Raw genomic sequence first — 14459 nt, forward strand, 5'->3', positions numbered from 1 at the left:
GGAGCTGACGCACAGTCTACAGACCTGACCTTCATCTGCAGATGGGTCCTCAGAGGCGGCAGCATACAGCCCTCTAATGAAGATGTGTGTCTGTCAATCAAATGCAGGAAGCGCACGCTGAGCCATCTTTAATTCACTTATGTCGAGCTCGGGGAGTTTCATTATTGGACTGCACTGCCTGAGGTGGACTGTGTGTCACTAAATCACTCAGTGGGTGAGCGCTGTAGACGCAGCCAGCACTGTGGCCAAAGCAGACCAGACGTTTTAGATATAAAAGCACAGACCACGGACTCTACCATCTGCTTCGTTGTGTTCCATTAGGAGCACATTCACAGCAACAAACTATTTGAGCAAAACCAATCTGGTCAAACTTTGGTTTTCTCAACTATCATCACCGATCACAGGTCACCGTCCCAGCGAGCAACGAAGGAGACATGCTGTGAGAGAAAGCAGACGTCAGTGTGGCGTGTTGGTAAAAGGTATCAGATGCGTGAGAGGTTTTATCATTCCCGCGAGTCGTCCCGTCAGCTGCACCTGCGCTTTATGAGCCAAGTGTGTGGGCTGAACGCTGGTTATAAATCCAACAGAGAGTGTCAGTTTTGATGAGAGACCACTGACATACTGAGAGACTGACTGACCAGGGAGTGGTGTTACATTTAGTGTTAACATCTTTAAGCTGTTTTGCGTATGTGTCGCAGACATTAATGCAATACTATCACTGTCATCTGTCACATGAATGTGAAGAGTGCAGTTGTCACAACCTTCCTACTCAGGTGGGTTGTAACTGTTATAGAATGTTTTTTTGTTTTTTTTTTGTTTTTTTTTGTGGTTATCAAATGTACGTTCAAAATACATTTTTGAATCTAATAACTGGAAACAAATAAAGAAGAAAAACAAAAAAAAATTGTCTAATTGTGTGTAACTTTTCAGGCTGTATTACAGAGACTTGTGATCAACTTTGATCAACACAAAGACAGAACTGAAGTAACTAAAACTAGGTCAAGGTTCAGTCTGTATGAATGTTTTCTTGAGAACAACTGATATAAATCTGTCACCATCACCCTCAGGAGGAAACACCGGTCTGGTTGTCATTTCATATTTGCTAAATGATAACGTTCATCCTCATATGCAGTTTCTTTATTAAAATACAAAACAGCAGGAACAGGTTTGAATTCTTACTAAATTGCATACTATTTAAGGAAAGTTGTGCTGCAAAAAAAAAACAACAAAAAAAAAAAACATAGAAGTAATAGGTTTTGCATAAACACATGTTTGGATTAAGAAAACAAACTAAACTGCAGCTATACGAATAGTAAATCCAAAAACAAACAAACAATAAAATAAAATAAAATAAAAAACCTGGCAGGTTTTCTTAAGTCAATAGGTTGATGATTGGCATTAAGATGTGCTATGCCAAGGCTGGATGCAAAAGAGTTAACGTGAAGATTCAGGCACAATGAAGGAATTCAACGAGTTATGAATGATTTACACGACTCTTGTCAAATAAACAGCTCTTGCTCTTGTAGAAACACTAAATAATACAGCCAGCAGTGCATGCTTTAAAACAAGAGGCCACACAAACGTTCCCTTCATGAACGCTGCGTCTGAATTATAGATAGCAGCTCTTTCATGAACGCACACAAGAGTGCTGTTGATTTGCTCACGTGTGATACGGCAGCAGTAACCGTGCGAATGGAGAATTGTCGGAGAATCGTGTAACCGGAGCGGCTGTGAGAAACCGTAGGATGGACGGATGGACAGCAGGACTGTGGGGTGAGGAGAGACGGCAGAGATTGGGTTTCTGACGGATTGGACTCACCATGATGAGTCCGGTGGTGATGGGCTCTGAACAGCCATGACACAACTCCCCGAATTTAGCCCAGTAGTCCTTCTTACAGAAGAGACGGCCGTCCTTCTCATAGTACCAGTGTGAGAGAGACGCCCCGCACTCACAACACCTGCAGGTCAAACACAAGGGCAAAGGTTATTGTTTTAATAATACTCATCCACCAATAACATTTTCCCAACTTGCTCTAATGTTTCATCATGTCTCTGAATGGCTTTTCTTGTTAAACTCAAACTTGGGTCATAACATGCAATTACATATATATCGATCTTGAATGTTGTTGGAAGTTTGATGTGCATGAGTGCTAGTAAGCAACATATCAGACCATGTATGCCTGAGATTGGCCAACAAAGTCCCAACTGAGATGAATGTCATCCTGTGAAATTCTGAGGTTTGTGTGGAAACAGCCTCATTTAACTAGAATAAGGTAACATACGCTTCGATGTGAATAGAGTCGTGATACGCAACAGATTCATGAAGCAGCACTTTCAGAAAGCAGTCACTACCTAACTTACATGTCAATATCAAGGACACCAATCGTCATGAAAACATAATGCATATTAAATTGATTGGTGCTGTTCGTCCATTAGCAGTGGTGTGAGTGATATGTAAATAGTCGGGTGCTGTACACTGACATACACATCACTGTTACTGATGGATCAACCGGTTCACATCCACAGCCACAACTGTTCATCATCCAAGATGTTCATGTCTTCCTTTCTTTAGTTGAAATTTTTTTTTTTTTAGGAAAACCTTTCAGCATTTTTCTCCATATAATGGACTGATATGGTGCCCCAATTTTGAACTTCCAAAATGCTTCAGACGATCCCAAATGCGGTTGTAAATGATCCCAGCTGAGGAAGACGGGTCTTATCTAGCGAAACCATCGGTTATTTTCATTAAAAAATACAATTTAAATAGTTTTTAATCTCAAATGCTCGTCTTGTCTTTCTCTCCCTGAACTCTGTGTATTCTGGTTTAAGACAGTTCGGGTATGTCGAAAAACTCCAATCATATTTTCTCCCTCAACTTCAAAAATCATTTCAAAATCATTCTACATCGCTGCAGAAGTACCGACACAGTGTTTGCAAAGTGAACATGCAGAGAAGATCAAACACCCTTAACAAAAAAGGTAAAACAGCGATATAGGAAGTTGAGGGAGAACATGAGATGGGAGTTTTTAGACATACACTAACTGACATGAACTGGAAATTAAAAAGTATATAAACTATGTTTTTCATGAAAATAACCAATCATTACGTTAGATAAGACCCTTCAGCTGGGATCGTTTACAACCGCATTTGTGATCGTTTGAAGCCGCATTTGAACTGCATTTTGGAAGTTCAAACTCGGGGCACCATATCAGTCCATTATATGAAGAAAACATTTTTTTTAAATGTTTTTCTCAAAAAACAATTTCTTTATGACTGAAGAAAGAAAGACATGAACATCTTGGATGACAAGCGGGTGAGTACATTATCTGTACATTTTGGTCTGGAAGTGAACTTCTCCTTTAATACTCTAACAATGATTAAGACTAGCAAAGAACATGCTGCTGATACGGCTATAACTCAGTACCATGTTTGAGCAGAGCTGACAGGAGACGAGCAAATGCATTACAAACTCTGAACACACGAGCATCAGCATGACATCAGATCATCCATCGTGTGTGCGTGTGTGTCATAACAGCAGCCAGACGCCGATACCTCACTGTCCTCTGTGTGTGTGAGTGAGTATTGATCTGATGAGAGCCTGAGGGAGTCCAGCTCATTAATGGCCATCTGCCTCTCAATGACCCCAGAACCTCAGGGTCAGGAGACCAAACACCTCTTGACCAACCCTACAGCTGCACACCTCCATCTCACGCATCCATATTTGCCTTATTACTACAGAAAGGGGTGAGTGAGCTGTTAATCAGTACAACTACTAGTTTTGGTAGAGAGTACTTCATCATGTTCATCATCACACAAACAGAAATCTTCTGATTTGTACTTGACTTTAACATCTTACATACACACCACAGGACCTGAATGAGAACACCATGGAATGTAAATATATTTGAGCTCATGTTTTGCCTTTTTTGTACGTGACCCCTATCATTAAAGGGGTCATATGATCGGATTTCATGTTTTCCTTTGTCTTTGGAGTGTTACAAGCTGTTCTTGCACATGGAAGATCCATAAAGTTGCAAAGATTAAAGTCTCAAACCCAAAGAGATATTCTTTATAAAAGTTAAGACTCCCACATATCTACATCACAGGGTGTGACGATTTGCATAACTCCGTCCAAATGTATACACAAAGAAAGAAGGCGTAACTTGTATTCTCGCTGTAGTATTGTTGTCGTCGCCACCATGTTGTGGAGACGCTGTGTTTTGTTGCGAAAACGAAACTTTGTTTGGCCTTCCAAATGACTACACAACTAGGTAAATTTACAACACTGTTCCAGATAGGGGTGGGGGAAAAAAATCGATTCATATTTGAATTGTGATTCAGTCTTATGCATCAATTCAATTTGCATCAATTCAAAAATTTCAAAAATCGATGTTCTAGTTAATATAATTGTAATAGCCTAAGCCTAATAATAATAACAACAACATGCTATCGGAACAAAACAGCAACAGCAATGGAGGAAGAAAAAGAAATACAATCTGCCCCATTTTCAGTGAGGGCAAGTAATTATTTCTCTTTTGTTATTATAGGAAAGCAGGGATGTGCCTGAATCCATATTCGCAAAGGCAAGGAAAACGAACAACACGTTCTACGTAGCCACTAAAAGGACATTAATTTACTGCTACATTACATTATATAAAATTTCACTTACCACATAAACAGAGTTAAGGAGAGATGACTGATAGAACGATGGCGAATGATTTGCAGATCCTGATCACCAGTGACAAACATCTAATCTTGTCAAATGTGAAACGATTCCTTGAGTAACTCGAGTAACTCTATTACAAAAAAATTATGGAGGCAAATTATTTTCCTCAAGGCTTCGTTTAGTCCACTTACTGGAACTACACACGGAACACTGCGTTTCCCCACGGACCATTATTACTGACGCACAAACCGATAAACGCTGGACATATTTAAGACCGTAAATGAATGGTGATTGGTTATGATGTCCCTAAGTTAGCTATGTTTTGTGAAAAACTAAGTGCCATTTATGTTGATTGTCTCATTCTCTCTCTGTGACCCAGAAAGTTAGTGAATATCAAACGAAGAGTGCCTCAGCATGATCACAAATGTGATACTGATTTTATGCAACAGTTCATCAATAAACAAGAAGTTAATGTTAAGAGACCTACGTTTTAGACAGCATATTGCCTGTTTTGCTCTATTTCGCCAACAAATAACCATTCCAAACACAACCACAGCACTGTTTTGCGTCTTTGATCAACATGACGGTGTTTCGTTCTTGAATGAATCACCCGTTAAATGATTCTGTTCAGTCGCAATGACTCACTTCACACTGTGAATTCAACAACTGCATTTATTGCAATTTCAGCAATAAAAATGTTAATTTTTCTAAAAAGAAAACAAATTAGTTGTTTATTTTAAGAGACCTATCTTACTTTCTCTTATTCAATTAGTCGATTGATCAATGGAATAATCGGTAGAATACTCGATTACTAAAATAATTGATAGTCACAGCCCTAGTGGTAAGTACTGCTGCTACGTGTATACACAGAGTACGTGCGATTGCAAATCTCGAAAGTGAAAGTAAAAAGCGTGCATATTAATAATAGGTCCTTGATAGTTACCCAACAATATAAGCGCAAGAGAAAGCATCGAAATATCTAGTTTTCTTCCCATCTCGTATTTATTCCCTTTAGGGGTTCCTTAGTACACATCATTTCCTTTCTGAACACAGTATTCAGATTCGGGCACATCCCTAATGGGAAGTGTAAAATATTTTGGATTTATTAGGAATTGGTTACTGACTATTCTGAGTTCTGAGAAGTGTAGAGTAGTGCTTGTTGTTTGTTTCTACGATCACAAATGCAGACACGGATTTATGTTTACGCGGCGTAACGCAACACGTAAAAAGACAGTACAAGTCATTATAATCAGTAATTGTGTCCCCACTGGATGCTCATAATGGGTTTTATTGTTTTTGTCTCGTCACGCCGGGACAGGGCATCACAACACGGTAAGGGGCGTAACATTTCCATCACACGCTTGAGGTATTCGGCCAATCGCAACGCACTGGGTAAGTGGCCAATCAGTGCACACCGCGCTTCTCAGAACGATGAGCTTTGTGAAATTGACGCGTTTCAGAAAGGCAGGGCAGAGAGGAGCAACAACAATAATGTACAATACGTGGAAAACAATGTGTTTTTTGAACCCTGAACTGCGTAAATGTATTGCATTACACCAAATACACAAAATACTGTTCTTTTTAGCAACATCATATGACCCCTTTAAAGAACTACTGTAAACTGAACTTGAAGCGTCACTGTATTCATGTGCGACGAGGAAACGCATTTGTCCTGATAACAATGGCTCTATAGACCGGTGAGTAACCAGGTTAACGGCTTCAGTAAATTAATTCCTATTCACAGGGCGAGAGCTGATGTATGTGGCCCCACTGAATGCAAATAAAGCCGATTATTTTTAGAAAGAAGGAAGAGCAGAAGCGTTCCTATTGTAGTGAACTGGGAAAGCCAAAGAATGCTGATGTGTCCCAGAATTCACCTGTCATTAGGGAGAGAAGAAGCATGTTTCAGCATGTCTATAATTCTTTAGAATAGCAGATGCAGTGTTGATAACTGCAAGAGCTTGACAAAACCACAGCCACTGAAGCCGCTGGTTTCCCCTCATAAACTACATATATAGAAAGTGTGACAGCAGTCAAACACCAGCCGCTTCGAGCATCAAAAAACTTCAGACACCATCTTCAGAAAGTCTGAGTGCTGTTTGTCCACAATGCTGAAGTGCAGCGTTGTGCTTCCCAATATAAGCCAACGCCCAAATCTGCAGCATGATCGCTTAGAGAAATAGTAAAATAAGTAAAATAAAGTAAATGTGAGGAACCATTTATGTCTGGAGCACAATGTTGTGGGTCGTTGTTTAATCCTTGTTGTTCAGTAATAGTAAGAGTCATGCATCTCTCAGCAAACACATATAAAGCACTGTGCTGAATGAAAGCGAAGTGTTTGTCAATGAATGCCTCTCCATTAGACTGATGAGAACAGGAAGCGTTTGGGGGGATGCTGGGTAATCCATGCCGTGATCCCCAGGGCTCTGTTATCAGCCGCTAATGAAAGTAGAGACGCACCGGATGCTGTGAATCGCTGCTCGATCTGACTTCACCGTCTCAGATCTCTCCATCAGAGCTGACGTGAGCCGATCATTCTCTCTATCGCTTCATTATCTCCTCCGTGAGATGATCACTTCATTCAGCACCCATCTACCGATCCGGGGTCAGAACGCCAAAAACACATGACGTCAGCGTGCCGTCCCATCCCAGAGGATTCCTTTCACAGCTCATGAGATCAAACAGCTCCTGCAGTTAAGTTTCATTCATCAACTATGAATGAATGAAAATATTTACAGCACAATAACTGACAGCCAGTAAAGTACAGCGCTGTAAAATCACTGTCAACAGCAGCTCGAACTGGGAATAGTTTTGAGAAACATTTGAGTTCAAGTGATTGCGTTTTTGTAAATCTTGGGACAATCTGACAGCAGTTTAAGACATTGTATACGGCCCTATGATGGAGGAATCGCGGAATCCAGTCATAAAAACAGAATTTACAGTTTAAAGCAGAATGTCACGGAATTTGTCAAAGTTTGGATGAATGAATTAAATATAGGTCACTACACTTAAGTCAGATCGCGATATAGACTAATGTTTATAAATATTAAGCTGCAAAATAGCTATTTCAATATGAGTTCTGCGTGTCTCTGTGTTAATGAGTGGCACAGACGTGTGGTTTTGTTTACTACTCGTACGTGTGACGCTTGCTGTGATATTAGCGTCTGCCGTCTCACTAAACGAGGACATAAACACATGAACAACATCTCCAGAACTGCTCTGAGAGTCACTTCATGAGCATTTTACCATTTCATTTAAGTAAAATTATCGTCATATCATAAACACACAGAAACGTAAAGGTATTCACGGCAACCTGTCAAAATAAAAGTCTGGTTTAACGTGAAGGCATTGTGGCAGGAACACATTACTGCTGTTCAGCAGAATGTACGTAATACTACTACTAAAATTAGTAAAACCTTATTTTTAAGAATTATTCATATATTTTTTCAGCATTATAATTGTTGTAGTAAATCCGCTTCATTTTCCAAAAATAAAATGTGTTACATTTTCATTATTTAAAAGATAAATGATAACTACTTTATGCCTTCATTTTATAACCAGAAAAATGCAAAAACACAACACAGAATTTCTGAGAAAAATAAACATTTCACAAGGCTACTGTAAGAATAAATGAAACTTGTTTTTATGCATTCAAATCATTAGACATGCTAGAACACAGAATTTGGTAACAATAACATAAAGTGGGCAAAAATAAAACCTTTCATAGGGCCGTAAACATGTTATTTTTTGGTTAAACTTTTAATAAACTGGTGTTCAATTGTTTAAGTTTCATGGTTTTAATTAATTAGGCATGCTTTTTGATTCATAAAATTTAATTTAACCATTAAAACGGAATCCAGAAAAATTAAAACTTGGAAAAAAATCATTTGGAAAAAATAAAACTTTTTATTTTATAGGGCCCTAATTGTAGAACTCTTGCCTGAGACAGGAGACACGTGAGATTACTGGGCTCTTTTTCTCTCAAGAACCATCAGAGATGCGAGACCATCTTGGAGAAACAAACATCCCAAAGTGAAATCTGTATTTTTCCAGTTATTCCTCAGTTTCTTTAGGCTAAAAAGTCTGCTCAAAGAACACATGTAGCAAAGTTACAGTCAGTGTTACTACAATAAAACCACATTGTCATTTTAATTTCCTCTTGTGATGACAGAGGTGAATAATGTCCAGTTCCAGTGAGTTTACTCTAGTCACAGTGACTTTAGTTCCTAGTGTGTAAACTGTGGAAATGTTGAGTAATGGCTGCAGTAAAGGGGGAAAAGCACAGATAAGGCAAGCAGCGCTACAGATAAACGGACGCTTCCTCATTCCTTCACACTTAAACACAGCGTGAGTTTTGTGGCTGATCTTCAGTGAAGGGATGTTACGGTGTTACTGCATCAACACACATTCTGATTATCCCTCAAACACACCGGCCACATCAGCTGGGATCCTCAGTGAAAGGGAAACAGTAGGAAAGACCAACTGTGTTGAGTATCACTTTCACTTTGACTCACTGGTAACCACAAACACAGTCCCGTCCCACCGGGGAAAGTTCTCTATTTGTCATGAAAGCTCATCAGACTCAAGGGACTTGGAAAAAACCACCCATTTACAGTAAGTGCTCCACAAAACAACCAGATTTTGACATTCTCTAAAGACCAACTGAGTGACGACTGCTAGAGGATTGTGGGTGATCAGCGGCTTTGGCACATGGCATTTACAGATACGAGTGGTTTTGTCTGGTTCACCATCCAGCAGGTGAAATTCATAAGACTGACCACTGAACAACTCAATCACTTGCTGAGAACTGAAAGACAAACTCCTGTGTTAGTGTTTGTTAAAGGAGAAGTCATGTCCATGTCTTTCTGTCTTCAGTCATGAAGAACGTATGGTTTTTGAGGAAAGCATTTTAGGATTTTTCTCCATATAATGGACTTGTATGGTGCTGCGATTGTTTAAATATAGTTTAAATGCGGCTTCAAACGATCCCAAATGTGGTTGTGAACGATCCCAGCTGAGGAAGAAGGGTCTTATCTAAAGAAAACAATCAGTTATTGTTTTTGGGAAATAAAAATGTGCATACTTAAGCACAAAAGCTGGTGTAGCACAGGCTCTGGGATGCGCGTCCGCGACACTCCGTGCTATTGAATCACGTCGAAAGGCAACGCCGAACGTAGGCCGAACTACAGACCCAGTGTTTACAAAGCGAACGTGCAAAGACTAACAAAGTGCAAGTAAAGTCAAACGCTGTTTACAAACAAAAAGCTACAACGATGTCGGGCGATTCTTAAATTGTAGGAGAAAATAAGATGGAGTTTTTGCCATTCTTTACCTTTTTGAGCCGGAGTACACAGACGATGAACTTACACGTGATTCGTAGTAGTGATGGGACGTTTGGATCATTTTACCGACTCGTTCAGCAAAATGAATAAATCTTTTTTCGAGTCATTTCGTTCATTTTAGAAAAATATAATTAAAATGTTACGTGTTACTTCCCCAAAACATCTACTGCTTACACAAACGTTGATCACACTACAAACAAGACAAAACTATATAAGATGCTATAAGAAACAGAAGAGATTCATTCATTGTTTACCTGGGTCTTTAGTCTATGATTCGCTCACCTCACCTCTTATCTGACAAGTTTTCCCGAAGACTCGAAACAGGTGAACTAATACCAGTACAGAACCTAACAGGATGTTGCACACTCACGACTGAACGAATCACTCCCCGAGACGACTCGTTCTTCCCGAGTCACATTAAAGATTCGCATCGTGAACGCGCATCCCAGAGCCTGTGCTACACCAGCTTTGGTGCTTAAAAAGTTTTAAAAAATATTTGTAGAAACAAAATTAACGATCGTTTCACTAGATAAGACCCTTCTTTCTCGGCTGGGATCGTTTACAACCGCATTTGGGATCGTCTGAAGCCGCATTCAAACTGCATTTTGGAAGTTAAAACTCCATATCGGTCCATTATATGGAGAAAAATGCTGAAATGTTTTTTCTCAAAAAACATAATTTCTTTATGACTAAAGAAAGAAAGACATGAACATCTTGGATGACAAGGGGGTGAATACATTATATGTACACTGTTGTTCTGGTGAACTTCTTCAAGATCAGTCAGTATGAGGAACAATGATAGTGATAGTACAAATGATTTCTTGAAAATCTTCATTTGTGTTAGAATGAAAGTGTGACTCAATACTGCCAGTCTATAAAACAAAGTCATTTGTAACATACCTAAAAGAAAAAACACCTCAAGACATAAAGACCAGAATTCATCAGTGCAAAGCAGCACGCTATTGGACACATTTACAGCATGTGAAGCTCAAACTCCGCAGACATTAACTTCAATCACACAAGTCCTATAAAAACACTGATTTCTAATGATAAAAACTGAAAAAAATCTTTCTTACATGTTCAGATTAAAAATAAGTATTTAAAGACAAAACTTTGCGTCACAAAATGTTTCTTTATGGAGGAAACTGTAAACATTTAAATCAAAGTAGGGATGTTAACACTGATCTCAAATACAAGTCAAAGCTGTAATAAACTTAACATGGCATATTGTTCTTGTTTTGTTTTTTTTGTTTTTTTTTTTTTTTTTAATTTTAGTGTTTAATATATTGCATCATCATATTTGTAATCATATTCCCAGCCTTGTCGTTCTGTTGGATGCTGGTAATATAAGTTTCGTTAGTTATATTCTAATTAGTTTTAATGATCAAAATGGACTCTCCTGTGTGATGGAATGTGATCTGTCTAATTCTGATCAATTGCAGAATAACCTTACAAAAGCCAATAGCTGTGAATTTCCCTGAGAATCGTCTGTGCGCTGTGTCTCACGAGGAAACTGTTCTTTGATCAGTTCAGCAGCTCCAGTTCACAGAAGAAGGCACTGCTGTGCTCTGATGACATCATGGCTGAGACTCAGTGATGTCATGGTGAAGGTGGAGCGTCTGAAGCAGCAGTGGGGATCACTGAACACACTGAACACACTGAACACACTGAACACACTGAACACACTGAACACACTGAACACACTGAACACACTGAACCCGCATGTGCTGCAATGAATGCAGTCACCGCAACCGCAGAGTGGAGACACAAATATGGCTCCATGTGACTCGAATCTAATATCTCACTATGAGTAATTCAGTTTCAGGGTAACAGCGCACATCATTTTTTGCCTGAAATATAAACAAAAACAGGTGCTAATGCAATCTAATGAAAGAGGAATGGTGCTTCATCTCAAATAATACGTGTATAGATATGACTTGGCTGCCTTTTTTTAAAATGATGTGCGCCGGTCTCGGTGTCTCTTCAACAGCATTAGGCTTGTTTTGCATTTTGGGGGTGTCTTGTGGGAATGGTTTTGCATGCCAGCGCTTTCTTTGTGCTTACTAAGCCCTTCCCAGAATGCAGTGCTCCGGTTCTCATTCTGTCAGTCTGGAGGAAGAATAAACTGCCCTCACAGTTGAGCCAAGATCTGGATCGGATCCCACAGAAGACAAATGAATTTCAGCAGACAAGAAGAAAAGCAGGGGCATTTAACTGAGGAGGGGAGCAGACCGAAACACACACTTATTTGAACCAGTTGGTCCTTTTAGAAACCCCCACATCCCAGAGAAAATGTGGAGCAATTCCAACCAGCACAACAAACCCCAATGCAGCGTTTATCAGCACGAAACAGACAAACGCCAGCGGATGTGACACATCACATCTAGCCATCAGATCCAGTCTGGCGTGAGGTTATCAGCAGCTGCCGCCACAACACGGACCTTTATTTAGAGATGCAGCGTCTGTTTCCATATATCTACACAGTTCAGTAATAATACAGTGATGTCGTCACATTACTCCTTTTGGCTCCAGTGACGTGACGTAATACGGTTCAGACAGACATCTTGATGATCACTGACTGTCAGTGTAGAAATGGTGTAAATCTGGTGCGAAACAAAGCGTCAAGACATGCAAACGCTGTCATCACTGATTGCTGTGTAGAGATGTGACATCTGCATATTCATATTCTAACAGAGCGCTTCCACGTACAGCCGCAGCAAACACCCGTGATCACAGCGAACGGACAGACCCCAGTTCTGTAATGTAGTGTAATATAATGAAGTGTGGAAGTTTTAAAGCGTTGTTTTGTATCAGTCAGAGCAGATCCTTCTCTGTTGATCAGGATACATCAGGACTCAGCAGTTACACTGCAAATGCTAAATATTAATGTAGTTTGACTGAACAGATGTCTGTTATCATGACCAACTATAACAACTACAGTGGGTATAAAAAGTCTACACACCCCTGTTAAAACCGCAGCTTTCTGTAAATAAATGAAAATAAATGTAACAATGTCATGTAACAAATAAACAGAAACAAAAAAAGAACAACAAAAGACTTAACTTGGCTGCACAAGTGTGTTACTAATAATTTAAAAAATGAATTACTTAAACCTTATGAAAAAGAAGTTTATTCAAGTGTGCTATTAGTATACTTCTTTTAAACTAAAAATAGGAAAGTATACTTTACCATACTTTGTATGTACTTCTCAGAAATGTACTTTAAATGACATTTAAGTATACTTGATTTATACTTACAAAAAGTCTAAGTATTCTCAGTGCTCTGAGAATCCGTGTTTTCATTGTTATATGGTAGGGGGCGCTATTATTCTGTACAGAATTTCCAAAACACAAGTGAGGAAGAAACCAAAACAACAGATGCTTCCACGCACAATCTAACACGATCATCAGACATTAAACAGCATCAAAACCATAGATATGTAACATTACGGAACCCATGAAGAGGTAATAATGGCTGTCAAGCTTTGGGGTGTTGATCAACTCCATACATTATGATTATCATGAATAGTCTTTTCTTTCAGCTCTTTGTTCGAAATGTTGTTTATTTATTTATTTATTATTTATGCAACTTACCCACATTCAAGTGTTTATAAAATAAGAATGCATGAAGCTAGAATAAAACTAGGGACATAGTAGTAGAGGTCGACCGACGTATCGGTTTTGCCGATTAATCGGCACCGATAGTTGATTGGAGGAACTATCGGTTATCGGCAAAAATCCATGCCGATAGTTTTTTCCAGGTTGGGTCCGTTGCTGGAGCGGCTGAGAATGTCGTCATTATACAGCAAAGTCCCTATAGTCTTTGTTATACAGCACAAGAGCGGCCTCTAGTGGCGGAAATCACTGACAGCACCTGCTGTTTGTTTAGACGCGTGACACTGCGCGCTGCACGGAGAAGGACACCTCAAAGGCGGATTTAAAACATCGACAACGAAACGGTGTGTACTGTAGTGCATGTTTTCATGTCATTACTAAGTGATGAATTTGTTGACTAGATGCTGCATTAGTAGAGAAATGACAGCAGTATACTTTTGCCCATTTGATGATCAAATACAGTCTTGTAGACCGCCGCTTGAATCGAATGCGACGTGTCCAGTGTGTGTGATACCGGATAGATGCGAGTTCTTCTAGACGCGGTGCTGTACTTCTGCCCGTTGTGTGACTAACATATTTTATATCTTGATTAGATAACCACAAATGTTCTAGAATAGAAGCAGCTAAATTGTGAAAGTACACAATATCCATATGTATGCAATTTCAGTACTGTGGCCTTTGTGTAGATATTTAAAGATGGCCATCTTTAGCTTGATTGTTGATGTAATGGTAGCACTTTACATTTGTAACATTAAGATTGATAAAAGCTGTAGAATAGAAGTATTGTTCCTTGTTAGAGTGTGTTAATTTCAGCATTTACTGATATATTTTTAAAAA

The 14459-nt window shown here is 39.2% G+C and overlaps 1 protein-coding gene across 2 annotated transcripts in view; it reads right to left on the reverse strand.

Annotated features, from left to right (window-relative positions):
- Positions 1 to 1397: 1397 nt before the first annotated feature.
- The window catches only part of LOC127157940 (LIM domain kinase 1-like), a 34353-nt gene continuing 21291 nt past the window's right edge, over positions 1398 to 14459 (reverse strand). The window contains exon 2 of one of the 2 annotated variants that reach the window (XM_051101111.1): positions 1398 to 1958. In XM_051101111.1, the coding sequence (XP_050957068.1) occupies positions 1661 to 1958 (298 nt within the window). In that variant the 3' untranslated portion in view covers positions 1398 to 1660. The remainder of the gene's footprint in view (positions 1959 to 14459) is intronic. The other variant, XM_051101110.1, reaches the window with a different exon arrangement.

This window comes from Labeo rohita, unplaced genomic scaffold (genome assembly GCF_022985175.1).
Source record: "Labeo rohita strain BAU-BD-2019 unplaced genomic scaffold, IGBB_LRoh.1.0 scaffold_127, whole genome shotgun sequence".
Lineage (NCBI taxonomy): Eukaryota > Metazoa > Chordata > Actinopteri > Cypriniformes > Cyprinidae > Labeo > Labeo rohita.